Source organism: Phaseolus vulgaris, chromosome 7 (genome assembly GCF_051622355.1).
Source record: "Phaseolus vulgaris cultivar YP4 chromosome 7, ASM5162235v1, whole genome shotgun sequence".
NCBI lineage: Eukaryota > Viridiplantae > Streptophyta > Magnoliopsida > Fabales > Fabaceae > Phaseolus > Phaseolus vulgaris.
Genome location: NC_143504.1, coordinates 57,766,911 through 57,792,746, shown reverse-complemented (window position 1 = coordinate 57,792,746; position 25,836 = coordinate 57,766,911). Strand labels below are relative to the sequence as shown.

The window sequence follows — 25,836 nt, the reverse complement described above, 5'->3', positions numbered from 1 at the left end:
AAATATAATAAAATATTTAAAAAAGGAATCTCTTATTATATTTAAGTATATAATCCATTCATTTATAATTGATCTTTTATACATATTTATATTTTTTCATGAAAATAAATAAATATGAGCTTGTCTTTTTACTTATTTTGTACTTTATTTATTGATTTGTCTGTTTTCCAACATTTATATACTTACTGTATATCATTTTCAAAAATATTTTAACACACATTAAAATAATTGTATCTAATATAATATATAATCTAATTGTTATAAAAAAATGTCAATATATTCTTTTAATAATAATGCTAAATTTTATTATTAAATATTAATATTTTAAACAAGTAACTAATATATTTATCATTTATAAACTCCTTAAAAAAATTATTACAAATTGAAAAAAGTATTAGCATAGACTAAAACTATTATATATTTTACAAAATTGAAAAACTTTTACAGGAATTAAAATTTCACGTGCACAAACTTATAAAGACGAAAAATAAATTTAAGCCTTATCATTTATTTATTTTAATATTATTATAAATCAAAATTCACCTTTCTAATGGTGTGTCTCATCTTTCATATTGTTTTTTCTCACTTTATTAAAGGGGGAATTTATTCGCTAAATTCAAATTTTCAAAGAAAAATTACTTTTTAAAAATATTTTCAAATTTTATATGCATATTCGAACTTTGCAATGGTCTATATTCAACTTATTCTCTTTTAGCTCTTTCTTGACTAAATTTCAATGCTTTTTTATTTAAAAATGACCAATAGTTAAAATTAATTTTGTACAATAATTTAAATTATTTGTGTAATTTCAAAATATATTCATTTCCTTATTTTAAATTATCATTTGTATATTTCAATAAATTATTCATTAGAACTTGTAATTATACAAAAACATTAATTTATCTTGTAAAATAAGATACAATACTAGTTTGACAATGATGAATAGAACACACATTGAGACAAGTTTATTTTTGTCTCTCTCTTACCCAATTGTTGACTAACTATTTATTCAAATTCAAGTATGATGTAATCAAAATTAAAAATACATGACATGTAAAATACTATCTTTTATGTTTAACCTACTAAATCCCAAGAACTGTAAATGGATTAATTCAAGTGAGAAAAGTCTAATTGAGAATATTTCTCACTTAAACAAAAATATTTTCATACAAAAAAAGATTTATTTCACCAAAGGACACTTTCTAGTCTTGTATCAGTTCTTGTCTATTGCATGAGTAATCAATATTTTCAAATGACTCGACCAATTTGTTGGCTTGTTTTAAGCCACAAGTCACATTTCTCTGCTTTTCTTCTGAAAATGACAGGTTTCTCTCAATAATAAACAACCTGCTTTATTTTGGGGTGGAAGAAAAGGACTATGCTGCCAACTCAACTACAATATAATATCCAACTACATAGTCTATCATATGTAATGTAACTCATTTCAAGTTGATTTTCTAAGAAAACCAAAAACCAACAAAAAAGAATGTTAATTAACTAAGTCAAGTTGACATAATTTCTGCCAACATGTTTCTAGTTTATGAATTTTACTCCTAAATTGTTGACATTTTTTGAAATAGATATTTGCTTAAAAGGGAAAGTTTGCAGCTCCAGAAAGAAGGCAGAGCAAAATTGTCTACATTTTTTGAAAGAAAAACAGAAGACATACATGAATGAAGAATTGAAAATAATCGAATGAAATACTGTATGCATAAATCTGTTGGAGAAAAATATCTCACTTCACTCCTTCAGTAAGCACATAAACAATTGATGAAAAGGAATAGAAGTGGTCTAGTGCTAAATTGGTGATATGAAGCACCATACAATCAATTTTCCCCAAAGATACAAAAGAATTTCTACATGCCAAAAATATAAGGAAATGGGCTTTGTGTACAATAAATTAGCATGAACATCTATTAATTGCTAAGAGTCACAGGCTTGTAGCAAGGGTATCAGTAAACCAGTACCTACTCTAAAACCTAAACAAATATCAAAAGGGTTTAGCTTAGTTGGTTGAACAATGTGTGCAAGTTATTGTAAACTGTTTGATACTGCATTTTGTCTTCTCCCTTTGAATAAAAAAAGAGAAAACAAGTACTTACTCCCTAATACAAGGTCATGTTATCACACAAAGATTGATAGGCAGAACTGCACTGCTTGAACTTTTCCTCTGCTATAACCTATCAACATGCATAATGACTATAATAATTAGTAAGCTCAACTCAACATGCAGACAGAAATTCTTCAAAAGGAAAAGAACAGAAAAGAGATAATTACTCAGCAATTAGAGCTTGGCAATACCTTAGAAGAGCCATGATGACGATCTGGATGCCACTTTAAAGCAGATATCCGGTACCTGTTTTCATAAGGTTGTTTAGAATCACATTGAAGAGAAAGTGCAAAAGAACTCAGAAAACACATTAAAGAGGAAGCAGAAAATAACTCACGCATTTTTCACATCTTCAAGTTTCAGAGGGCCAGAAGCACTCAATCCAAGGGCTAATCTATATGAAACTAAATCTGAATGTGAGCAATCTGACTCTGCTTCAGTTGATTTGCCATATTCATTTTCGCTTTGATGTCTCCACTTCCGAAACTTCGCGTAATTAGAAAAGCCTCCTGACCTCCTCTGAGGATTTTCCTCATTCATAAAGGACCAATAGAAAGATCGATTGCCACCAGAAGCAGAGCGAAAAACAGTTTCAACATCGAAATCATCTTTGCAAAATTCATGATCTCCTGAAAGACATCAAGTTTGTTGAAACATGAATCCAGAACAAGCCCATTAATATCTAGAATCTTCTTTTCACGACAAATTAAAAAACACATCATGGCTTGTTTAAGAAAACTTGTGATGCAAGTTAAACCAAAAAAGCTACATGATCTCTACTAGTTAAGTTCACCCATCCTTCTCAAGCGGGCATACAAATTTTCCACTCAAGATGCAAATATAAGAATTCCCAGAAGAAACCATGTAATGAACTCTGACCAATAGAGTCTTGAAATATAAATCCAGAACAAACCCTATAATATCCAGAATCTTCTTTGCACAAAAAATAATAAACATGATGTAGCACATTCGGGAAAGCTTATTAGAACCAAAGCAGCTACATGATCTCAACTAGTTAAGCCCACAAATCCTACTTGAGTAGATAATGAAAGTTTTACAGACAAGATGCATTTAGAAGATTAACCAGAACAAAATAATCTAACAAGCTTAAATGAAGAGAGCCTTGAAATATATGAATCCAGTATCTGAAAATCTTCATTGCACTACAAATAAAAAAAAATACAAAGTGGCATATTTAAGAAAGCTTATGAAACAAGTTAAGACCAAAACAGCTACATAATATCTACTAGTTAATTCCACCCATCCTACACAAGTAGACGTGAGAGTTTTCTAGACAAGATGCAGTTAGAAGATTTCAAGAAAAAATCATTTAACAAACTCTAATCAAGAGAGCCAGTATTGCAAGGTAGGCATACGCTACCATAGCATAACTATGTCAAGTGTCCTTACTTCTGAACCGATGTTGTGATCTTTGATTGCCATTCCTGTGCCTTCCAGAGTGTTTTCTGAACCGTGACGGGCCTTGACAGGGAGAAGGATCATCCTCATCAACATCTTCTTTCCAACTCTAAGACATGGAAGAAAAGAAAGCACAAGCATTAGATGCAACATCTTACAACGAACAAAATCAGGAAAGAACGCATACAAGGGAACCATCTAAAACTAGGGCAAAAAGAGTTCATATTAAAAAGAGCTATACAAATAATGATACTAAGGACTCCTCAACATCACAAACTTTGTCCAAAATTACCAACACTAGAAAACTATATGGATTCCAATATAAAACATAGTGAACAAAAAGTTAATAAATCATATAACTGAAAAGTAAGAAATTAGCCAGTAATAGACAATAAAAGGTTATAGTCCAGATTGGACAAATGATAAAGCAGTTACAGTGGCACAATTAAGTCTGCCATAAATTCTGTTCACAATGGAAATGTTGTCATCTAAAAGTTATAACATAAAACAAAGGATAAAACTTAGAGTTGAAGAGCCCACGTTGAATAGGGATAAGGTCAAATTATAATATATAAGTGGGTGAGGTTGAGTTAAACTAAAGTTCCACTACTTTAATATAGTATCAAAGTCATTTAGAGTCTATCCTAGCAAGTTGTTGGATCTTGTGTCATCTGCTATCGGGTTCTCTCTAATTCCACCTTAGAGAAGTTCTTGGTGTGAGAAGATGTGTTAAAGAGTTCACATTGACTAGATAGGTTGAATTAGACATAAATTCCACTACTTTAAGACTTAGATGCAGTTCTTTAGGTGTTGTTGCTGTTTTCTTTTTCCAATTACAGTTGAAGTTTCACTTCAGAAACCAATTCTGACTTTAACTAGCACAGGTTACAAAGATGACACTCAAATTTTAATCCGAGAACAACACCTAAGACATCTAAGGAACTTTACCTAGGTTGTGTCTTTAAAATAAATGTTTAACAAAAAATTTAGGAAGCCAAGGTGCGGCGATCAAGTTAACTTCTGGCATGATCTTTTCCTGTATTTTATGGTTTCTGAGGATAAAGATACCTCCTTAGATGGAATAGGGGAATGGCAAAATGATAGTTGGTGTTAGAATTTGAAGTGGAGAAGAACTTCTTTTAGTGGGAAAAGGATCAAGAAGAGATGGAAATAATCAATTTCATTAATGGGTATGTTTGGAGGAAACATTCCCCCCAGCACTTAAAGGAAAAAAGAAACCATCTTCTCGTCATGATAAATTATTTTATACATAAGTTAAAATTATATTTTGGAGAAGTCAATAGGAAATAACTTCTACAAATAGCTCATGTGTAGGCTAATGTTAACTTGTGGAGAAATTGATTTCATTTTTTTTCTCTACTAAAATGCTAATGGAGAAATTTCTCTAAACAGACTCTAAGTTGCCCAGCTGATTTATAAGGAGAATAAGGGTGTCTTTAGGTAAACCTCATGTTTTTTCCAATACACCAACCTAGTTACTTCTCTGTTATTACCTTTGAAATGTTGAAAGGAGGTTTAGTGCCCTGCAAAAGCAATCCAAACACACACTAACACCTAGGTTAGGAAGTTAGACTCTACTAACTTTGTTTTCCTGTTAATCTGCCAATCAAAGCATTGTCAAATTGTTTGGTATTTGTGCTCCCTGATGAATATGAGTTAGCTTTTTGGTTCCAATGGAAATGTCTCTTTAAAGGTAGTTAATGGTGAAAAATATAGCTGCCCCTTAATGACTTCTGTTTGAACCTTAACATATACCCAATAAAAATAATTTTTTTTTTCCGTGAATAGTGTTTTGTTGAGAACTTGAAAACCCATCAAAATGTGCTGAGCAACACTAACCTGAAACATGAACTGCGCGTAAGCATTGACATCGCGAAGCAGCGTTTGTTTGGCACGAAGTCTTCCGAATCTTCCCGAGTGATCGTTGCATCTCTGCAAGCAAAAGGGTGTTAGAAAAAAATAATTGTGGAAGAATTCATGCTGAACCAGACAAGGTACAGTTCATGGGACTGACGGATTCCCTAAAGGTGCGAGCTTTGCGTTGCAAGTGATGAGTGGAATGAAAGAGTTTGCTGAAATTGGTCTTGTTCATTTTTCTCAAAATCTTGAAACTAAGAATAAAAAAAATGAAAAGAGAAAACCCCTTCATTCATAATCATATTCAATAAAATTTTATTATAATTATAAAAATAATAATTTTTTTAACTATGTTAATTCATAGTTCGATATTAAAATTAATTTTCATTATTCTTTTTTATGTTTAAATCTTAAACTCTAAACTATTAAAATTGTTACGTGAATATCTCTGTATTCTATAAATATAACATTATTAATTAGGTATTTTTTAATATTATAGATGTATTTTTTAAACCATGTTTTGAAAATAAAAAAGCTCAGATTTTTTTGTTCTTCTTAACATGTTAACATGTGGGTGTGTTGTGTTTCTTCTTAGAACAGTGATGTTGAGCAAAGATGGGTATGTCGCACCCCACACGAGTGCTGCTGCATAGCTGTAAAAATTCCTATAATTTTATCTTTTGTTTATTTCTTTTCTTTTTTCAATGATTTTGCAATATTTTTCCTCCAACCTACAAATATTTGCCCAAAAAGATAAAAATGTGTAGGTGTATGTGTATCTTTACAACAATCAAATTTATCAAAATTTTGAGTTTTCTAACTTCATTTATGATCTTCGCAAAACAACAATACCCGTGTGAGAAATAATTCTGAAAATAAACAAAAACTTACAATTAAGCTAAATTGTGATCAATAATCAACTGAATAATTAATGCATCAATGTTAAGCACAAAAATATGTCAAATATATCCAACAAAATTTAAAGTAAAATGCCTTAAAAATCTCCATCAACCACCCTTTTTTTTGTTTAGAGTATAAGTGATTAGCATCCACTTATGATAATTAATTTTAACAATTAAATATAGCATACAATGAAACGATCATTTCTAAAAGCATTTTCATGTGTAAACACAATATAATTAAAATAATTAATTAATATATTCTAAAAAATATTTTTAAAAGAAGTTTGAAAAATGTTAAAGTTGAGTAAGACAATGGAATGTCTGAAACTACTTCAATGCATTTGAAATTTTTTACAAATTATATTATACTATATGATATTAAATTGAAAGTTTTATTAAAATTTAATCCAAAATACTAAGTTTATATTATATTTATATGGTATTATTCACCTTAAAATACACTATAGAAGACAATTATATTGTTTTAATTCTACTGTCGATTTACCCATAATATTCAAGTTGATATATTTCAAGTAACCTAAACTTATTAAATGTATAAAAGTTTAATAAAGAAGAGAGGAAAATTGAAATGAATAAAATTGATTTTGTTGAAACTTGTAGTGGAATATATACACATAAAAAAAGTGTGAGAGGGTAACCCTAACCCTAACCCTAGATAGTAATGGAATGCACGTCATGGAGAAGGAAGATGGGATGGAACAACCTTTGTGTTTGAATGTGACACATGCTGACTCAATGCTGAGTTGGCATCTTCATAATTCCTCTCCCCACCAAAACAAACTCAATAACCAACCCTTCAAAATAGAGCAAAAAATGAATTTGAGTAGAGATAAAATTAGTTTAATCGAAATAAATTAATTACATTTTAAGTATATAATAAAATTCTATATTTTTAATTGAATGTTTATTAAAAAATATTTTATAAAGTATTCAAAATATATTTTTTTTTGTTGAAATATTTTATCCTTTCATTTGTACGGTTAACAAGATAATTGAATTATGATTTATATTTTTTTCTATCAATTATCTCATTTTTTTTCTTTTGAATGTTTTCCATATTGTCGATCAACTCGTTTTTTTTTTTTAAAAAAAAAGTAAGTTGATTTAGGAAATTAAAAAAAAAAGGTACAACTTGGTTGATGAGTTGAAAACAAAAAAAATGATCACATCGTTCTCTTAATGATAAAATTAAACTACAAAATACTTATACACTGATAAAAAAATTAAATACTTGGAATGAATTTTTTTAATAAAATTTTAATTAAAAATTATCAAATTCATAAAATACTAAAAATTTAACTAAAAAAATAAAATCAAAGTAATCATATTTAATTATATGTTTTTATTTATTTTTCAGCACCATCTTTCTATATTTACACAAATTGATCATAGATTATGTGTCTCTATTTTTCAACACTATAATTTATACTTCTTAATATAATTTATTAGGTTATTAATATAATTCATCATGTTAAATTTCTTCTATAACTTTACAATCTTCTACATATAATTTCTTTGTTTACCCAATTTCAATTTTAAAACATTTCTTTTACTTTAACTCGACAAATTACCAACCTTCCTTCATTTTTTTTTCCATCTCTTCCCCCTTTTTCTTTCATCCAAACTCAATTCAAATTATCCTTTTGTATTATCATTCTACCAAAATATGTAATATGAAAGCAAAGAAAATATTTTATTTTATGTTTTTTTTTTCTATTTACAACACTTAAATTTGAAACTTTGCTTTAGAGAACTGATTTCAATACCACTTACTAGTTTTGATCTCACCGTTTCAAAAAGAAACATTTGCTTTCCTAAAGCATTCAAAATTTTCTCTCAACTTTTTAATTTTAAATGCATATATTTATTTTATTTATTACATTTTAATTAATTAAATAACCTTTTATCATACCTTGTAAACATATGTTAGGTTGTGGTTCAATTGAACTAAAAAGAATCCATATATAAAATTTAAGATCATACCAAAATAATGAATTTTTTAAAAGAGGAGATTAAATGTCTTTATTGAAAATGAAAAGAGAAAAAGTAGAAGAATAAAATTGTATTTTAAATCTTTTTACATAAATCTTTAATAAGACTTGCTTGATCTAGGGTATAATCTATTAGGATTTCAAAATACAATTTTAACTTGTAAAATTTTAAAAGATTTTGTAAGAATGTAAGGACTTTTTAAATTGTGATTTCTATTTTAAAGGATTAATAAAAATATGAAATCACAAATTAAAGTGTATTTTGTGACAGTCAGTGCTAATTTTGTGATAAATAATCTAATATGGATAATATCTAATACAAAGTTACTAGGTCATTATTAAAAATAGTAAACATCTTTTATTTTTAAAATAAAAAATAAAAGAAATAATTGATTTTTTTTTTCTTTATTAGAAGGAATTTATTATCTTCATTACATTTCTAATAGTTATATTTTTTAACGCATTTGCTATAAATGATTTTAGATCATAGCATTATGATTAAAGGAAAATATTTAAAAACCCATTAAACTAAACATTAACATCACATTAAAAGTCAAATTTAAAAATTAAAAAAAAAATCTTATTTTTATTTATTGAACAATCATAAAATTATAATAATAACAACACTGATAACTCAAATATTAGAAGTAATAATTTTCTATTGATGAAGGACTATATTACTTACTTAAATTACACATAAAAAATACAATTAATTTAATTTAAAATATTTGTTAATATCTTAGTTACATTAATTAATATTTTTTATTTTTAGTGTTATACTAAACCTGATATATCGCACAGACTAAAAATAATAAGTTAGAAAATACTAAAAATTTAAATCGAACAAATATTTCCATATAGACTAAAAAGATGGGAAATCATATTTATAATAATTAAAAATATATTTAAAACAATAATACATTATATCTTATATATTTATAAATAAGAGTAAAAAAGAAACTTAATAAATGTTCGTCTAAATTCAAAAACATCTTCCCTTATTAAAAGTATTTTCTAAACATATGATTTAGTTAAAATCATATACCAAACATAAAGAATGTGAAAGAAGTAAAAATAATGATTTTTTTCATAAGGTTTAGTGTCATATTCCTACCGGCATCATCTCTGTTTCTGTTATACCAAGGTATGTATTCTCAGTACAATGTTAAATTCGTCTCTTCCCTTTCCTTAAAAATTCAACTCTCGAAAACACCCAACCTGAATTTTGTACAATTTTTAGTTCATTTTTTGCTAATATTTAAGTCAAATCATTTATAATTCAAACAAAGTAAGTAATTATTCTGTCTATTATTAACTCACTAACAATATCAGGAAAATATATCTAATAGAGTAATCAAACAACCTGAGTTTTGTAGAATTTGATCCTTGATGGCATCGTTTCTGTGTCATACCCCCAACCGACATCGTATCTGTGTCATACCCCAACCGACATCGTCTCTGTCTCTGTCGTACCAAGGTATGTATTCTCACAACAATGTTAAATTTGTGTCTTCCCTTTCCTTAAAAATTCAACTCCCGAAAATACCCAACCTGAATTTTGTACGTAGTTCATTTTTTGGCTAATTTTTAAGTCAAATCATTTATAATTCAAACAAAGTAAGTAATTATTCTGTATATTATTAACTCGCTAACAATATCAGGAAAACATATCTAATAGAGTAATCAAACAACCTGCGTTTTGTAGAATTTGATCCTCGATTGTAGTTCATTTTTGACTAATCTTTAAGTCAAATCATTTATAATTCAAACAAAGTAAGTAATTATTCTGTATATTATTACCTCACTAACAATATCAGGAAAACATATCTAATAAAGTAATCAAACAACCTGAATTTTGTAGAATTTGATCCTCGATTGTAGTTCATTTTTTGCTACTCTTTAAATCAAATCATTTATGATTCAAACAAAATATGTAATTATTCTGTATATTATTACCTCACTAACAATATCATGATATTTCCTGAATATGGAAATTAGGTTGGGTTGAATGATGAAATAGAGCCACCCATACTCTGGGTGTTATGGTCCAAGAGGAGGCAACAGAAAATCACGATGTAGAGACCCTTAAACCAAAAAAATTGAAAAAACCCAAAAACTCATACAAATTGTAGAGACCCTATAAACCCTATAAACCTTAAACCCTAAAGTCCATAAAAGAACCACACAAAAACCTTAAAACCCTATAAATTATAGAAACCCTAAAAATCCTAAAAACCTTGAGTTGTAAAAACCCAAACAACCCTAACAACCATGAAAACACTACCCTATAAACCTTAAACCCTAAAGTCCATAAAAGAACCACACAAAAACCTTAAAACCCTATAAATTATAGAAACCCTAAAAATCCTAAAAACCTTGAGTTATAAAAACCCAAACAACCCTAACAACCATGAAAACACTAAAAAACCTAGAAACCCTATAAACTGTAAAATCCTTATAACCCCTAGAAACAATAAAAACCCTAAAATATGTAAAACCCCCAGTAACTCTAAAAACCATGGAATCCTTAAAAACATTAGAAACCCTAAAACCCCAATAAACCATATGAAACCCTAAAACCCATAGAAACCATAAACCTATAAAGAACTTTAAAATCCTAAGAACCCTAAACAAGTAAAAAGTAGTAGATAACAGGTAACATGTAGCAGGATAAAATGTAAAATGTAGAAATAAGTAATTTCCTTTTAGGGTTTAGGGTCCAGGGTCTAGGATCTAGGGTCTAGGGTATAGAGGGTCTAGGGTCTAGAGGGTTTAGGATCTAGGTGGTCTAAGGTCTAGGGTATAGAGGGTCTAGGTATATAGGGTCTAGGGTATACAGGGTCTAGGGTCTAGAGGGTCTAGGGTCTAGAGGGTATAGGGACTATAGGGTCTAGGGACTAGAGGGTCTAGGGACTAGAGGGTCTAAGGTCTAGAGGGTCTAGGGTCTAGAGGGTCTAGGGTCTAAAGGGTCTAGGGTCTACAGGATCTAGGGACTAGAGGGTCTAGGGTCTTGAGGGTCTAGGGACTAGAGGGTCTAGGGTATAGAGGGTCTAGGGACTAGAGGGTCTAGAGGGTTTAGGGACTAGAGGGTCTAGGGTCTAGAGGGTCTAGGGACTAGAGGGTCTAGGGTCTAGAGGGTATAGGGTCTAGAGGGTCTAGGGACTAGAGGGTCTAGGGTCTAGAGGGTCTAGGGACTAGAGGGTCTAGGGTCTACAGGGTGTAGGGTCTAGAGGGTCTAGGGACTAGAGGGTTTAGGGTCTAGAGGGTCTAGGGTCTAGAGTCTAGGGACTATAGGGTCTAGAGGGTCTAGGGTCTAGAGGGTCTATGGACTAGAGGGTCTAGGGTCTACATGGTCTAGGGTCTAGAGGGTCTAGGGACTAGAGGGTCTAGGGACTAGAGGGTCTAGAGGGTCTAGGGACTAGAGGGTCTAGGGTCTAGGGTCTAGGGACTAGAGGGTCTAGGGTCTAGAGGGTCTAGGGACTAGAGGGTCTAGGGTCTAGAGGGTCTAGGGACTAGTGGGTCTAGGGACTAGAGGGTCTAGAGGGTATAGAGGGTCTAGGGACTAGAGGGTCTAGGGTCTAGAGGGTCTAGGGACTATAGGGTCTAGGGACTAGAGGGTCTAGGGTCTAGAGGGTCTAGGGACTAGAGGGTCTAGGGTCTAGAGGGCCTAGGGACTAGAGGGTCTAGGGACTAGAGGGTCTAGGGTCTATAGGGTCTGGGGACTAGAGGGTCTAGGGTCTATAGGGTATAGGATCTAGGGACTAGAGGGTATAGGGTTTAGGGTTTATGATCTAGAGGGTCTAGGGACTAGAGTGTCTATGGTCTAGAGGGTCTAGGGTCTAGGGATTAGAGGGTCTAGGGTCTAGAGGGTCTAGGGACTAGAGGGTCTAGGGTCTAAAGGGTCTTGGGACTAGAGGGTCTAGGGTCAAGAGGGTCTAGGGTCTAGAGGGTCTGCGGTCAAGAGGGTCTAGGGTCTAGAGGGTCTGGGGACTAGAGGGTCTATGGTCTAGAGGGTTTAGGGTCTAGAGGGTCTAAGGTCTAGAGGGTATAGGGACACAAAATAAGGATAGGATTTATAAGGTATATTATAGAAAAAATAAAAAATAAAGGACGGTTAGTAGTATGATAATGTTTGCACAAAATTCATAAAAAAATTCAATCAATAATTTTTTTTATTAAAATTTGTATGGTTTTAGATACCATATGATTTTTTTTAGTATTTTGAAATCTCAATGGAATAGCATCATATGTCCCTCCGGACAATCTTAATTAAATATTATAAAATTTTCTTAATTTATCTATATAGATATATTAATATATATATATATATTAAGAAAATTTTATAATATTATTATGATCAATAATTGAATAGAAGGTATTATTTGTTTTTAAATTTATTACGATTTTGTCACTTTTTTTATTCGAAGAGAAAAAAATATACAAATATTTTTGGTCTCGATTCCTTGTGATATTATCAATATATATATATATATATATATATATATATAAAAAGATGGTTGAGATTCTAACATCCCTACCTTATTCTTTTTAATCAATGAGTACAGTTTCCAGCAGAGCTTATGATAATTTGCAGAGTTGGCACAGAATGAATGACTGCGACCATATATGAGCCTGTCACGTTTAAAGCATACCATTAATGTCTAAATAAAGTTATTAAGGAAAGGGAATTTTTCTTCATTATTTTCAATCATTCATCTGCATCTAAAACATTTTCTAATACTATATTCATTCTTTATATCTGATCTTTTAAAACTTTATTTTTATGTATTCTTGCTACACAAATTCTTATAATATTTATCGTAAAAACTAAGACATTATAGTGCAAAGTAAATTTATGTTGGCGTAACAAAACTTAATCATTGCAAAAAATTCAATAAATGAAGAAAAAATGAAGATTGCTTTTAAAATGAACAGTCAAAGAAATCTCATAAAAGTGAATGGTAGGGAAAAGTAGAAGAAAGGAAGGGAATAGCTCCCAGTTTTTGGGAGAAAATAATTTCAGAAGAATCACTTTACTATTTTCAGACAGATAATGCACAATGTCTTTATTTTTTTTACAATTTTTCATGGTGTAAGTGTAATGAAACTATTAAAATTTTTTAAAAAAAATCTATTTTTTATTTGATTAAAAAGGTAAAATTAGCTTTAAAAAATAAAAACTAATTAAAAAATATCCATTTTCTAATTTAAATTAAATGTTATTTTTCCTTATCTAAATAAACTGTGAATGATTAGATTAGTGGTTAGTTCTGAAAAATCAAAGTCAATAATAATTTGATGTATTTATTGAGAAAAGGTGCCAGCTATTTCCAACAATAAACGTGACGCGCGAGGATGAGATATTCGGAAACGAAACGGACGGTGAAGATCTTCCTAGATCGCATTTGCGGTTCATTTGAGTCGCATTTCATTTGGCACAACTTTCCTTTTTTAAACCACACCACTGCTGATACCTCAGCCACACAAAACCACGTTCCTTAAAAATAGAAAGCGCAACACATAAGTCACGTACACGTAGCTTCCTTCATTTCGGAAATTCTAAGGTACTCATAACAACACATTCTCCACTTTCTTCTATCCTTATTTCACACATTCCATCATCAATTCTTCCAAGGTCACAATTAATCTCGTAACATTCTGCACTCCTTCTACACTCATTACCTTCATACTTTTCATGTGAGACTCTCATCATATTCAAAATGCAGCATTTTTGGATGTGATGATCATGAATTGTTATGTTTTTTGACAAAAAAAATTTCATCATGCGGCACATATAATAACCCCAGATCTTATATTGTAGCTTAGTGAGCGACATGAATTATTGTTGTTTCTGTTTCATTGTTTTATCAGAGTTTTTATAATGTCTTGTGCGTTTTGCAGCAATCAATAAAAGATGGCAGATGGTGAGGATATCCAACCTCTTGTTTGTGATAATGGAACTGGAATGGTCAAGGTAAATATATATGGATCAACTATTGTGTGTTCCTCTTTGAGTTGCACTTTCGTCATTAGAAATTGCAGACCAAAAGTTAGTGCAGCTGTTACTGCATCATGTGAAAAATTGCAGATAGTGCAATTGAAATGTGGTTATAATGATGATAAGAACATTGAAATGGCGATCGCAGACCCTTTTTGAAACTCTGATTACTGGGTTTGGGTTGTTAATGATCTTTCTGTTTTGGTGTTGATTTATATTAAATTTTGCAGGCTGGATTTGCTGGAGATGATGCTCCAAGGGCTGTGTTCCCTAGCATTGTGGGTCGTCCACGTCACACTGGTGTGATGGTTGGAATGGGACAAAAGGATGCTTATGTAGGTGATGAGGCTCAATCCAAGAGAGGTATTTTGACTCTGAAATACCCAATTGAGCATGGCATAGTTAGCAACTGGGATGATATGGAAAAGATCTGGCATCACACTTTCTACAATGAGCTACGTGTGGCCCCAGAAGAGCACCCTGTTCTCCTCACAGAAGCACCACTCAATCCCAAGGCCAATCGAGAGAAAATGACACAGATTATGTTTGAGACCTTCAACACTCCAGCTATGTATGTTGCCATCCAAGCAGTGCTTTCCCTTTATGCTAGTGGCCGTACAACTGGTAAACATTCTTCTGTATCTGTTCTTCCTTTTCTTAGTTTCTGGTAATTGGGGACAAGATGCATGGTATTTGTATGTTTGTTGTCGTCAAACCACTTGTATTTTATTAGAATTACATAATGATTTCAAATGAGTATAGTTTAAATGTTCATAATATATGAATCGTGTGCACTAATAAACTGAGTTTTATTCAGTCAGTTTTTAACAGTTTGTGGGAATAAATAATGTCATACATTCTGTTCATCTCATAATGAAAGCAGATCTCCATAAATGTTTTGTGGAATTAACATGTCATACATTCTGTTCTTGTTTCACTATCAATGCAATTTGTTCTAAATGTCAAATCAGATTGACATCTAAGGGACTTGCAATATATATTTTGTCATCGTAGAGCTAGATATTGAAATAGGCTTTCAGTCATAGATTTGTTCATGTTATGCCACTTGTATCTCTATAGAATTTTCAAGTTGATTTTCTAAAGAACATAGTTCAACTGCCCTTATGAAATTGTATACACCGATCTGATCAATCAAGTTTTATTTTGTGGGAACTGATAATATCATAGGTTTTATGCATTTCATTACTAGTGCAGGTTGACATGAATGCTAGTTGAGAATATGAAATCTGAAGGACTTTGTTGACATTGAAATAGTTTGGAAAAAATGGTTATTAACTTTTGATGCTTTGACACAGGTATTGTTCTGGACTCTGGTGATGGTGTGAGCCACACAGTTCCAATCTATGAAGGGTATTCCCTGCCACATGCAATCCTGCGTTTGGATCTTGCAGGGCGTGATCTGACTGATGCCCTGATGAAAATCTTAACCGAGCGTGGCTACTCTTTCACCACTACTGCTGAGAGAGAAATTGTGAGAGATGTTAAGGAGAAGTTAGCCTATATTGCTCTTGACTATGAGCAAGAGCTAGAAACAGCAAAAACAAGCTCAGCTGTTGAGAAGAGCTATGAGCTACCTGATGGACAGGTGATCACCATCGGTGCTGAAAGGTTCCGTTGCCCTGAAGTTCTCTTCCAGCCATCCATGATTGGTATGGAATCTTCTGGCATTCATGAAACCACATACAACTCCATCATGAAGTGTGATGTTGACATCAGGAAGGACCTCTATGGTAACATTGTGTTGAGTGGTGGTTCAACAATGTTCCCTGGCATTGCTGATAGGATGAGCAAGGAGATCACAGCATTGGCACCAAGCAGCATGAAAATCAAGGTGGTGGCACCACCAGAGAGGAAGTACAGTGTCTGGATTGGAGGTTCCATTTTGGCATCCCTCAGCACCTTCCAACAGGTACACCACTTTTCTTCAATTACATGTTAATGAAATTTCTGTGCCTTTTGTGTAGATGATGCACAAAATTCTATTTGAAATATAGTTTGTAAGGCTTAATATTGTGTATGGTAATGGAACAACTTGTTTTATCTTCCTTGAAAGAAGAAGCTTTTGTGAAAGCCCCTTTTGTTCTTATCATAAGAAATTACTTTGATTCTCTATATTCTTTTCATAATTGTGTTTGGTTCAACTTCTCCACTTTAAGAAAAGAACCAAAAGAAGTTGTGCCAAACACAATCCTAGTACTGATATTGTTCTTTTTTCTGATGGCACTTGTATGTATTCATGATGTCTCTTTCTTTGTTGAGAACAGATGTGGATTGCAAAGACAGAATATGATGAATCAGGCCCCTCGATCGTCCACAGGAAATGCTTCTAAGGATGCAGAGAGAGTCCAGGAAATTTTAATATATATCCGTACTCCAGAATTACCATAAACTGGTTGAGGAAGTTTTATTTTCTATTCTTTACCATTTTTTAACCATGTATTTGTGTTTTCCTTTTTTGATATTTTGGGATAAGAGCATTAAAGCAAAGCATGATAATATATATATAAGATTCGTTTTGTTTTTTTCTTCTTTTCATTGCCAACTTGTTGTAGAAGAGCTGTGTATTGTCATTGATTTGATTTGGTTGAATCAAATGGTCCTAAGTATTTTGATTAGAACAGTAGTATGTACTTGATTTATTGTTCTGTGAACGAAGAAGTCATTGTTGTTCACGGGCCAATCTTTCATCATAATAATTGATATTTTGCCAACTTTGCATGTGATATCATAATAAAAGCTATTGCAGTGTATTTTTCATTATGTTAGTGTTAATTTTTTCCTGCAGTTGAAGAAATTTAAAAATGGATCATATGAGCAGCATGATTTTCCACCATCTCAGTCACACAAAAAAGCTACACAGAAGAATAACAACTTGACACGTATGAGAATTAGAGAAAGAAGATCACCAACCAAAAGGGATAAGAGATTGTGATCTGAGACAACAAAGTCTTAAACAAAAATTGGTATTAGGAAAGATAAAATCGTGAAAAAGAAGTCTAAAATGGTGGATGAGAACCAAGGACTAACACAAAGGAACTTACCAGAAATAGCAAAATCAGAACAAACAACCTCAAAAATTAATAATTACTTACATAAACTTTAGCCTAATCATCTATAAATCCATTGTGACTATGTCTTCTTGGTATTAGTTACATTTTTTTATAAATTTAATTAAGAAACATAGTTAATTGAACCAAGTGTTAAACTTTTGTACTTGAACCACTTAATAAATTTATCAGTGACACATAATCTAATAGCTTTTTTTTCATCATTCCATTGAATTGGACTTGAAATGTGATAATACATGTATTGTTCAAGTCTAATCAGAATCGAACAGAATATGAAATTAAACAATCTGCCATTCAATTGAATGATCTTAAACTTGCAAAAACATAAATAATTCGGCGACTGTGTATTTACATTTTTATTATTTATATAAATAAATAATTATATATATATATATATTAAAAAATTATATAATCATTATTTTTGTTATTTTGAAATAAATAAATAATTTTTTATTGTCCAATTAAAATATAATAACAAAGTTACCAAATAATGTATCATTTTCATATAATGGTATAGATAATTATTAAAATAAAAGATATTGTTAAATTATAAAAAAATTCATAAAAAAATAATTATAAATATAAATATAATTTTTTTAATATGGGTTAAATATGTCTTTTTTTACTATAATGCAAAATTAATTAATTTGTTTCCTTAGTGCAAACTTTAGATCTTGTGAATAATTGTAATAAGGAAACTATATGAATTATCAATGTGTTTTTGCATGTAATAAACAAATTTCAAACGTGAACTTTATTGTAACATTATAACATCCACTACGGATAAGTAGCCTCTATATTAATTGTGAAAAGTCAGTTTTATTCTTTTTAAATTTTAAAAAATGAAGCATAATCTCACATTTTAAATAATCTCAGTTGTACCCCCCATATATCCCTTCGAGTCTTAGCACTTTCATTATATTTTTTTCTTCAGTTGCAATATTTGAGATAACAGTTTCATCATTTAACATGTTTTAATTTACTCCATAAGATAAATCCATACTTATCCGAGGACTTGAGTCTCTTGTAAATAGAAGTTTTTCTTGAGGTAACATCACCAAAATTCTATCAAGAAAACAACTATGGTTGTTTACCAATGGTTCCATGAAGTAGACTCTTGTTACAATCTGAAGCAATTTGTGAACTCTTAATAAAAAATTTCTTCTACCATGTGAAGATATTTTTTTTTAGTTTTGTACTCCACTTTTTGCACCTCCATATTTTTTTTTATTATACAATAAGTGAGCGAAAACACATCCATCACCAATAAAAACACCACAAAACTTACATAAACCACTAACGTTTACCACAAGCAACCACCACGAATTGAAAATAAAGAAGAAGACTCCACACTCTCCACCATATTCAAAAGGGTATTGCTGAAATTAAAAAAAGTATAAAGGTGCAGGAAGAATTTGTCATATTTTAACACCTTAATCTATATGCTTGTCACATAAAAAAAATGGTAAAAATCCTTATAATAATTTTCTTACTACAAGTATCCGGTCTAAAGTTTGAATTAAGAATGAAAAACATATTTAATTTGTAGGTAGTGATTATGCAAGAAATTGCTTAACTCTGATTTGTCAAAAAAAAGTTAACGTAAAAGCAAATGTAACTTACTCTTAATCAAACAATAAAACCATAGTTTGGAAGTGGAGCTGTATGTTAAAACTCAATCCCAAAAGTGCAAAAAGCAATGTCACTTTATAAATTCTTTCAAATCTATTTATCAGATGGGGTTCCAAAGCTGTGGACACAAACAAGTATAATATAGTAGAGAGTTATCAGCATTATTCCAAAATCACATCAAAAAATTGAAAAAAATTGAAACAACCATTTGATGTATTAACTTTCAATGTAAACTTCAATTAATTATAGAAATCTGAATCTAATCCAAACTCGCACTTAAAACTATACTTTAGACTATAGACATTATTCGATCAAACAAGGTATAAGGGCATAAAAACAATCACACTGCGAAGTTAACCACCAACAATCCAGAGAGAAAAAAACATGAGAGAAGCATGGTTTCCCTATTTATCACCAGCAGCAAACATGTTTCCAATAGACAAAGTATAGTTTAAAACGTAGAAGTTAAGTGAGAATAAATGTTCAAGATAAACAACAATTAGATGCTGCAAAAATGTCTAAAGAAGTATTGAATTTCTTTTAGCTTCCTTTTGGACAGTGCAGCAGAAAGGAAGTTTGTGATCATTCCAATCCCCGCAAATTTCTAAAATTTGATGGTCCAACTGTGTCAATAAACCCTTTGATGGACAACTCAGGAACTGTAACCTTCTTGCCACCCAACTCATGGTCAATGAAGACAACAACCACTGTAATATCATCATGGAAGAAACGCCTAATCCCCTTTCCAATCTTCTGAAGGTCTTTATATCTCATTTCCCTTTTCCTTGCTGCCTCATTCAAAGCTGCCATAAGAAGTCTTCTTGCAATCCCCTGGGGGTGTTTAAGAGTGTGTTAGAGAGTGTTGCTAACATTTATCTAAACAGCATACAAAGAAAAAAATTTAATGGCTTTTCATACACAAGGGAAGAGTGGTTGAAGGAAAAAGGGCACATGAGAAAAACATCTTACTGTTCGTGGATTGTTATGAACAATCTCAGCAGCTTCCTGGTTTGTCAAGTGCTCCCAAAGTCCATCCGATGCAAAGATAACGAACTTGTCATTAGGTTTTAAAACTCTTGAACAAACAGATGGTTCTGCGGATAGCACAGGTCGGCGGATAGGTTCCGGCAGATGGAACCGTGGGAATGACGGGTCGAATGAGAACTCTGGCCGCTTCAAATATGCATCTCCTATAGATCTGGATACCTGATCTCAATTGTGGGTGCACAAGAAAACTTAAGTTACAATGAGCAACCACAACCAACACAGTAGGCATCTCATTACACAAGCAAATGCAAGATTAGCAACTGAATCAAAATTTAGTAGCTGCAAAACGCCTGTTTGAGTAAATAGGCTAATTCAGCACTTTGAATAATTGTTTATCATATTATGTAAAATGTGCTTGTGTAGAAGCTGTTTCTATAATCAAATAGAAAATAAGGATAAATAATTTATATATAAGTGGTAAGGTGTTTTAACAACTTAGCCTAGAGGGCTTGTTGAAATAAGCTAAAGGCAGTTTATAGACAGATCATAAATGTTTTCACAAGTTCTACCAAAACACTTGCACAAGTATTTGTCATAAAAGAACTGTAAACAAGTTCTTGCAAAGTATGATTTTGTATAAACGAAGAAAAGGGTATAAAACCAAATATAGAACCATATACTCCTCAATAAGAAAACTAATTCCCATAAAGCCTCAACACTTTAGACACAAGTGAAAAAAATAGTATACATAGAAAGAGAGGCAAAAACATAACATTGGCAGCAGCAACAACATAAACTATTAACAGAAATTCTTTCTAACGAGATAAGAAAACCTGGATGATGCCTTTAATGCGCCAGGTTCCTTGCTTCAAAACTACAATTTGTGAATCTTCTGGATGCAAAGACCTGAGTTCTCGTCTAACCTCCTCTTTGCAAGCATTGTGCTCTATGGTCAACTGTTCAGAGATGATCTTGTTAGATCTACCTATAGAACCAATTACAGCACGAGAGTCTCCGAGATTCGCAATATATAGTGTTCCTTTCCAGATAACACCAACCAGGCAACAGGAACCCATTGCTGCTATCAATGGCTTTATTCCATAACTCCTTCGAACAAGAGTCAGAAACCCATCCTCAGTAGCAGAAACAGCATTCCTGATAATATCTTCAGAGATAGAACCATTTTCTTGAGCAACCCCTGCAATAAGATTCAGCATAAAACTTACACAACTTCCTGAACCAATGCAGTATCAAGCATATTCGCAAAATAAATAAGAATTGGGAAAAAAGTGGAAGGTTAATAAAAATATATGCATCACTGTGAGACTGTAAAAGTATCTACATATTTTAACTAAATGAGCCTGAACCCTATCAATTTATATGTGAAAAGAAAAGGAAGAAATGAGAGAATACAAACTGAGAATATGGAATTTCATAAACCATATCAATACAGAATTAGCATGTAAATCAATAATTTGCATATCATATTACGTCTGCCAAATTTCCAAACGTTTTGAAGAGAAACATCATGTTACCTACTCCTAGCACTCCAAATTACAAAAGATCACACTAATTTCAAACGACACACTATGGCAAGGGTCTACTTGGTCGAGTGAGTGCCTTGATTGTATGAGTAACGTAATATTCATTACAAATTTTCCATCTTCTCCCTTACCAAGTTACTACTCCCACAACAAAGCAAACCATAAATATAAAATTGTATTTACTCAAAGGATAAAACAAAGGCATATGATTGACTGATATAAAAGAGGAAAATTAACACTTACACAAAACCAAGTTAAATTGAGGAAGAACTACAGGATATAAGTAAAAAGGTTCAAACTTTTAAGACAAAAAAAAACTCTATCCACTCTAGGATATGTGCTATATATACACCCAAATTCAATAATGATTTCCTTCTAAAGAATACCACTGAAAACCCAAAAAGAAAAAAAAAGGAACCCCACCTCCTTTTCCTATCTATTCTTCTGAAAGCAATTTGAATTTTGGTAGCCGCAAAAAGCTTACAAACCAACAACTGAACTGGCCAGCCAGAAACACATAAGCCAAACTAAAGGTCCTTCCAAATAACACCAAAAGACCCAAAATCTCAAGCAACCAAAAAGGTCCAAAATATCAACATTGATCAACCCTCCCCCAATCAACGACACATCGCCCCAAAACAAACCCAAAACCTTTTTTTTAAAAATAAAATAAAAAATATCCTCCACGCTAACCCATCCTGCATGAGTGATAATCAACTATCAAACGCTACAAAACTCTCCAATTGAGCATTAAATCACTTGATCTCAACATCACTCATTAAACTAGAATTACATCACCATCCATTAATCTAGTTCCTCAAATTTTAGTCTCCATATTTTTTAATTCAACATAGTTCAAGGTCTTTATTTTCAAGTTGATAAATTTGGAGTTTAGACTTGGAAAAAAATCAAATTTACTCCTTTAAAGTTTAAAACCTATAAAGAAATTTAAAAGGGTACTAAATCTACGTAATTTATTAGAGTTTAAAAGCTAAATTGATCGATAAGAAGGGTGAACTGAAATTAGAGAACCTAAAACATTTTTTTTGCTCACTGTTACTACTGTAGCTGTTGAATTGAGAAAGGTGGAAAAGGAGACTGACTCATGAGATTATGGAAGAGGTGATCGTTGATGAAGCGCGAGGCTTCGGCTCCGCCGTGTCCGTCGTAGACGCCGACGAAGACGCCGTCGGCGCCTGTCTCCACCTGGCTTTGATCCTCGATGACTTCGTTGGCCTGCACGACGGCGAAGGAGAACTCGCCGCGCGAGTGCTTCTCGAGGTCGCGGTGCCACACGAGCGCGTCGCCGGCAGCGGCGGCGTCGTCGAAGTCATCCTTGCTCATACGCGCATATCGCCTCACCGGTCTCAAGCACGCCGACACTATCCTTGCCAGCCACGAAAACATCCCACATTTCCCTCTCTCACGGATCCCCAGAATAAGAACACGAAGAACCCACAGAGAGAGGGGTGCGGAAATTGAACAATGAGATGTGCCCAGATGGGGCAGAGGGTGATTCTCGAGGTTTTCGGCGATGGGGTGGGGTAAAGATAGGAACTTGGGAAGGAGGAATTGGTGGGCAGCGAAAAAAAGGAAGAGTTAGAAGATTGGGTGTGAATTATGATGTGAAGAGAATCTTTTGAGTATTGTTGGATTAGGAGAGAGGGTGTTGGATAAAGAAAACTTGAAATGGGAGAGGATCTGGTAATTTGAGAGTGAAGAAGAGAAGGAAGAGAAGAAGAGAGTTGTTTTAGTCAGAAATGGTGAAGGAGAACGGTTAAATACATGGTGTTGGCGGGTTGCACATAATGAATGGTGTTTTGTTTGTTTGTGTTGGAGAGAGAGAGAGAGAGAGAAAGGGTTGATTTGAGATAGCAGGATTGTGGGGTAAGTGAAAGTGGGGTAATTGTTATTGATAGAAGGGAGAAAAGAAGGGAACTTTGTCTGAGGAAGAGTGAAGAAGAAGAAAGGGTCTGAAGCAAAAGTTGAATTATGGCTCTGTTTGTGTTTGACTTGGGTTTGAGATGATGAAGATGGAGAAGAAGAAGAAGAAGAAATGGAGAATCAGCTTTCCTTTTGTTGAATTTGTTGTGAAAATTGAAAATGTTTTCTATTTTTATTGTTTCTTTCTTTCTTTTCACATATGAACAGGTTCTATACGGCAGAGAGTAGACACAGGTAGGTAGGTAGAAGGGAAAGAAAATATAATAAATGAAATAGATAATATAATCAAAGAAAAACAAACATAAAAAGGTATAAAATAAGATCTAGAATTTAGAATGTGGACGAATTAGGGGTAAAATTTAAATATGATTTAAATGTCTCAATATTTGGTCAAATAAACCTTGTGAAAGTATATTAGCATGGCCACAATTCATGTGCTTACTTCACTAGGGAAGGATCCAAAGTCTTGTCATATATGCAAACCATTTTACTTATTTATTTTTTCTCTAAAAAAATTCTTTATTATTTGTTTCATACTTAGATTTTAGCATATTAAAAATACTAATTTTGATCTATATATTTTTTAAAATTTCAAAGTTTGGTTGTGAAAATGTTCTCTCTTTTTTTCTTTTGAAATATATCATTTCTAGTCCCCAGACACTACCTAAATTATTTTTCTGTCTATCTATGTAAAGAATTACCTAAATTAATTTTTGTGCACATATTAAGGCGTAATCATTTTGAAAACTCAAAACAGTAAATTCCAAAATTAAGTGAACAATTTTTTTTTACAAAAAACTTAAAAAAGGATCAAGACAATTTCATACTAACTCTATAAAAGTTATTCTTTATCTTCAACGTTCATTTCTTGAAAATCGAATGACTAAGATTATTATTACTCATTACAATCGTTAAATTTTGTGAAAATGATTTAAATAAATCAAGATAAAAAAAATCTCTTGTAAATACCTTACAAACTTAGATCTTATTTTAAAAAATAGATTTCTTTCATTATCCCCTTCCCAGGGGAAGAAATCTATCGCATTTAAAAAGTATGAAAACCACTGAAACTACTCTCGCCATAATTTATCAGTACAAATTATTTAATACTTTATTTATTTAATATTAAAATATTTCAAAAGACGTATCAACTGGGGTTTGACTTTATTCGCGGTAAGAAAATCCTCAAAAAAAAAAAATACTTATACAATTGATATTAATTTCATATTTTTAAGAAACTAAGGTTAGTGAATTACATTTATACTTTTATAAATGAAAAAACTTAAAATTATCATGTCACTATTCAGTTACATAATATGAATTGCTTTTATTTTACTGCAGTGGGAGTATTACTCGTTATTTAATTATTTTTCTTAGATTAAATTATATTTTATTTATTTATTTCTCCTCTTGAAGTTGACAAGAAAAGTATATTTAAGAAATGTGGAGTAATTTGATTAGTTGAATAAATAAATTTGTGGACAGTAACGAGCGTTGAAGAAGTTGAAGTGTGAAGTATATTAGAATTTGTAGTCAACTGAAGAAAAGTTGTTTATGGTTTAAAATTTTGGTGATATTATTTGTTGAAACAGCCCAATTAAAGAACCATAGAGATTTCAAAACCTCACGGCATGTTTGTAAAGACAGAAAGATTTTCCGAATTTTGTATGTTGCTTGTTTCTAGCTATGTTTTTGTTGCTTAGTCAAATGGGTAGGCCGAAAGGGTTTGCCTCATTAAATTTTTTAGTCCAATCATTGCATATTTTGCATAAATTATTTGAGCTCATGGTGTGAGATTGGATCAACATTGGCCACAAGTTTGTGCCATGAAAAGGTTAAGAAAAATAGAATTATAAAAAATACACACATAATTAATGACTATATTAATTAAATTATATACTATTTAATATTTTTTTAAAGTGATAATTAGGGTTATGAGGTTAAAAGAAAAGAAAAAGGGAGTGGTTGTGGGTTATAAATTATGCAACATGTTTGGATGGAAGGGAAAAGTGAGGAAGAGTCATGTGGCATGTGAAGTGAATAAACTCCCTAACTCATAGAATACAGTTGCATTAAAGGTTTATGGTTGGTACCTAGGAGGGAGGAGCCATGGACCATTTCATCTCTCTTTCTTTTTCACTCTCACATGCTTTCTATGCCCTATTTCATAACTCAATCTTTTCTATTTCAACACTCCTACCCCTACCTCTCTAATTCTCTCTATTTCTACCCTCCATAGCCTAAACTTTCTTTACACACTATTCAAACTCAACTTTTTTATCATGTTTTGGGAAACAACACTTTTTTAAAGTATTTTTTTA

The 25,836-nt window shown here is 31.8% G+C and overlaps 3 protein-coding genes across 7 annotated transcripts; 1 reads left to right on the top strand and 2 right to left on the bottom strand.

The window, feature by feature from the left end:
• Nucleotides 1-1,771: 1,771 nt before the first annotated feature.
• Nucleotides 1,772-5,677, bottom strand: LOC137830646 (uncharacterized). Its single transcript, XM_068638104.2, has 6 exons — nucleotides 5,565-5,677; nucleotides 5,390-5,482; nucleotides 3,521-3,638; nucleotides 2,448-2,739; nucleotides 2,302-2,356; nucleotides 1,772-2,180 (listed from the first exon to the last, which is right to left on the bottom strand). Exons 1-6 carry the CDS (start codon nucleotides 5,640-5,642, stop codon nucleotides 2,106-2,108), a joined length of 711 nt encoding a protein of 236 aa, XP_068494205.1. The 5' UTR covers nucleotides 5,643-5,677; the 3' UTR covers nucleotides 1,772-2,105.
• An 8,113-nt stretch (nucleotides 5,678-13,790) lies between these two features.
• On the top strand, nucleotides 13,791-16,869 carry LOC137830641 (actin). 5 transcript variants are annotated; one of them, XM_068638096.2, is made up of 5 exons: nucleotides 13,791-13,885; nucleotides 14,223-14,295; nucleotides 14,550-14,943; nucleotides 15,636-16,249; nucleotides 16,605-16,869. In XM_068638096.2, exons 2-5 carry the CDS (start codon nucleotides 14,236-14,238, stop codon nucleotides 16,668-16,670), a joined length of 1,134 nt encoding a protein of 377 aa, XP_068494197.1. In that variant the 5' UTR covers nucleotides 13,791-13,885; nucleotides 14,223-14,235; the 3' UTR covers nucleotides 16,671-16,869. The 5 variants fall into 5 exon arrangements, with proteins under 5 accessions (XP_068494197.1, XP_068494201.1, XP_068494199.1 ...); XM_068638100.2 differs by having other exon boundaries at nucleotides 13,849-13,956; XM_068638098.2 differs by having other exon boundaries at nucleotides 13,851-14,018.
• Nucleotides 16,870-19,425: 2,556 nt separating this feature from the next.
• Nucleotides 19,426-23,798, bottom strand: LOC137830640 (Protein phosphatase 2C family protein). Its single transcript, XM_068638095.1, has 4 exons — nucleotides 22,675-23,798; nucleotides 20,861-21,225; nucleotides 20,010-20,246; nucleotides 19,426-19,871 (listed from the first exon to the last, which is right to left on the bottom strand). Exons 1-4 carry the CDS (start codon nucleotides 22,976-22,978, stop codon nucleotides 19,623-19,625), a joined length of 1,155 nt encoding a protein of 384 aa, XP_068494196.1. The 5' UTR covers nucleotides 22,979-23,798; the 3' UTR covers nucleotides 19,426-19,622.
• Between the last annotated feature and the right edge of the window lie 2,038 nt (nucleotides 23,799-25,836).

Bases quoted from the DNA above. Each gene is read 5' to 3' on its own strand.
- LOC137830646 (XM_068638104.2), bottom strand. From the start codon at position 5,642: ATGAACAAGACCAATTTCAGCAAACTCTTTCATTCCACTCATCACTTG. The intron at 5,483-5,564 runs GTCAGTCCCATG...TTTTGCTTGCAG, and splicing joins CTCGCACCTTTAGGGAATCC to AGATGCAACGATCACTCGGG. The intron at 2,740-3,520 runs GTAAGGACACTT...GATGTCTTTCAG, and splicing joins ATCACAACATCGGTTCAGAA to GAGATCATGAATTTTGCAAA.
- LOC137830641 (XM_068638096.2), top strand. From the start codon at position 14,236: ATGGCAGATGGTGAGGATATCCAACCTCTTGTTTGTGATAATGGAACT. The intron at 14,944-15,635 runs GTAAACATTCTT...GCTTTGACACAG, and splicing joins TGCTAGTGGCCGTACAACTG to GTATTGTTCTGGACTCTGGT. The intron at 16,250-16,604 runs GTACACCACTTT...TGTTGAGAACAG, and splicing joins CCCTCAGCACCTTCCAACAG to ATGTGGATTGCAAAGACAGA.
- LOC137830640 (XM_068638095.1), bottom strand. From the start codon at position 22,978: ATGTTTTCGTGGCTGGCAAGGATAGTGTCGGCGTGCTTGAGACCGGTG. The intron at 21,226-22,674 runs GTCAGTCTCCTT...ATCTTATTGCAG, and splicing joins CCTCTTCCATAATCTCATGA to GGGTTGCTCAAGAAAATGGT. The intron at 20,247-20,860 runs GTTTTCTTATCT...AATTGAGATCAG, and splicing joins GCATTAAAGGCATCATCCAG to GTATCCAGATCTATAGGAGA.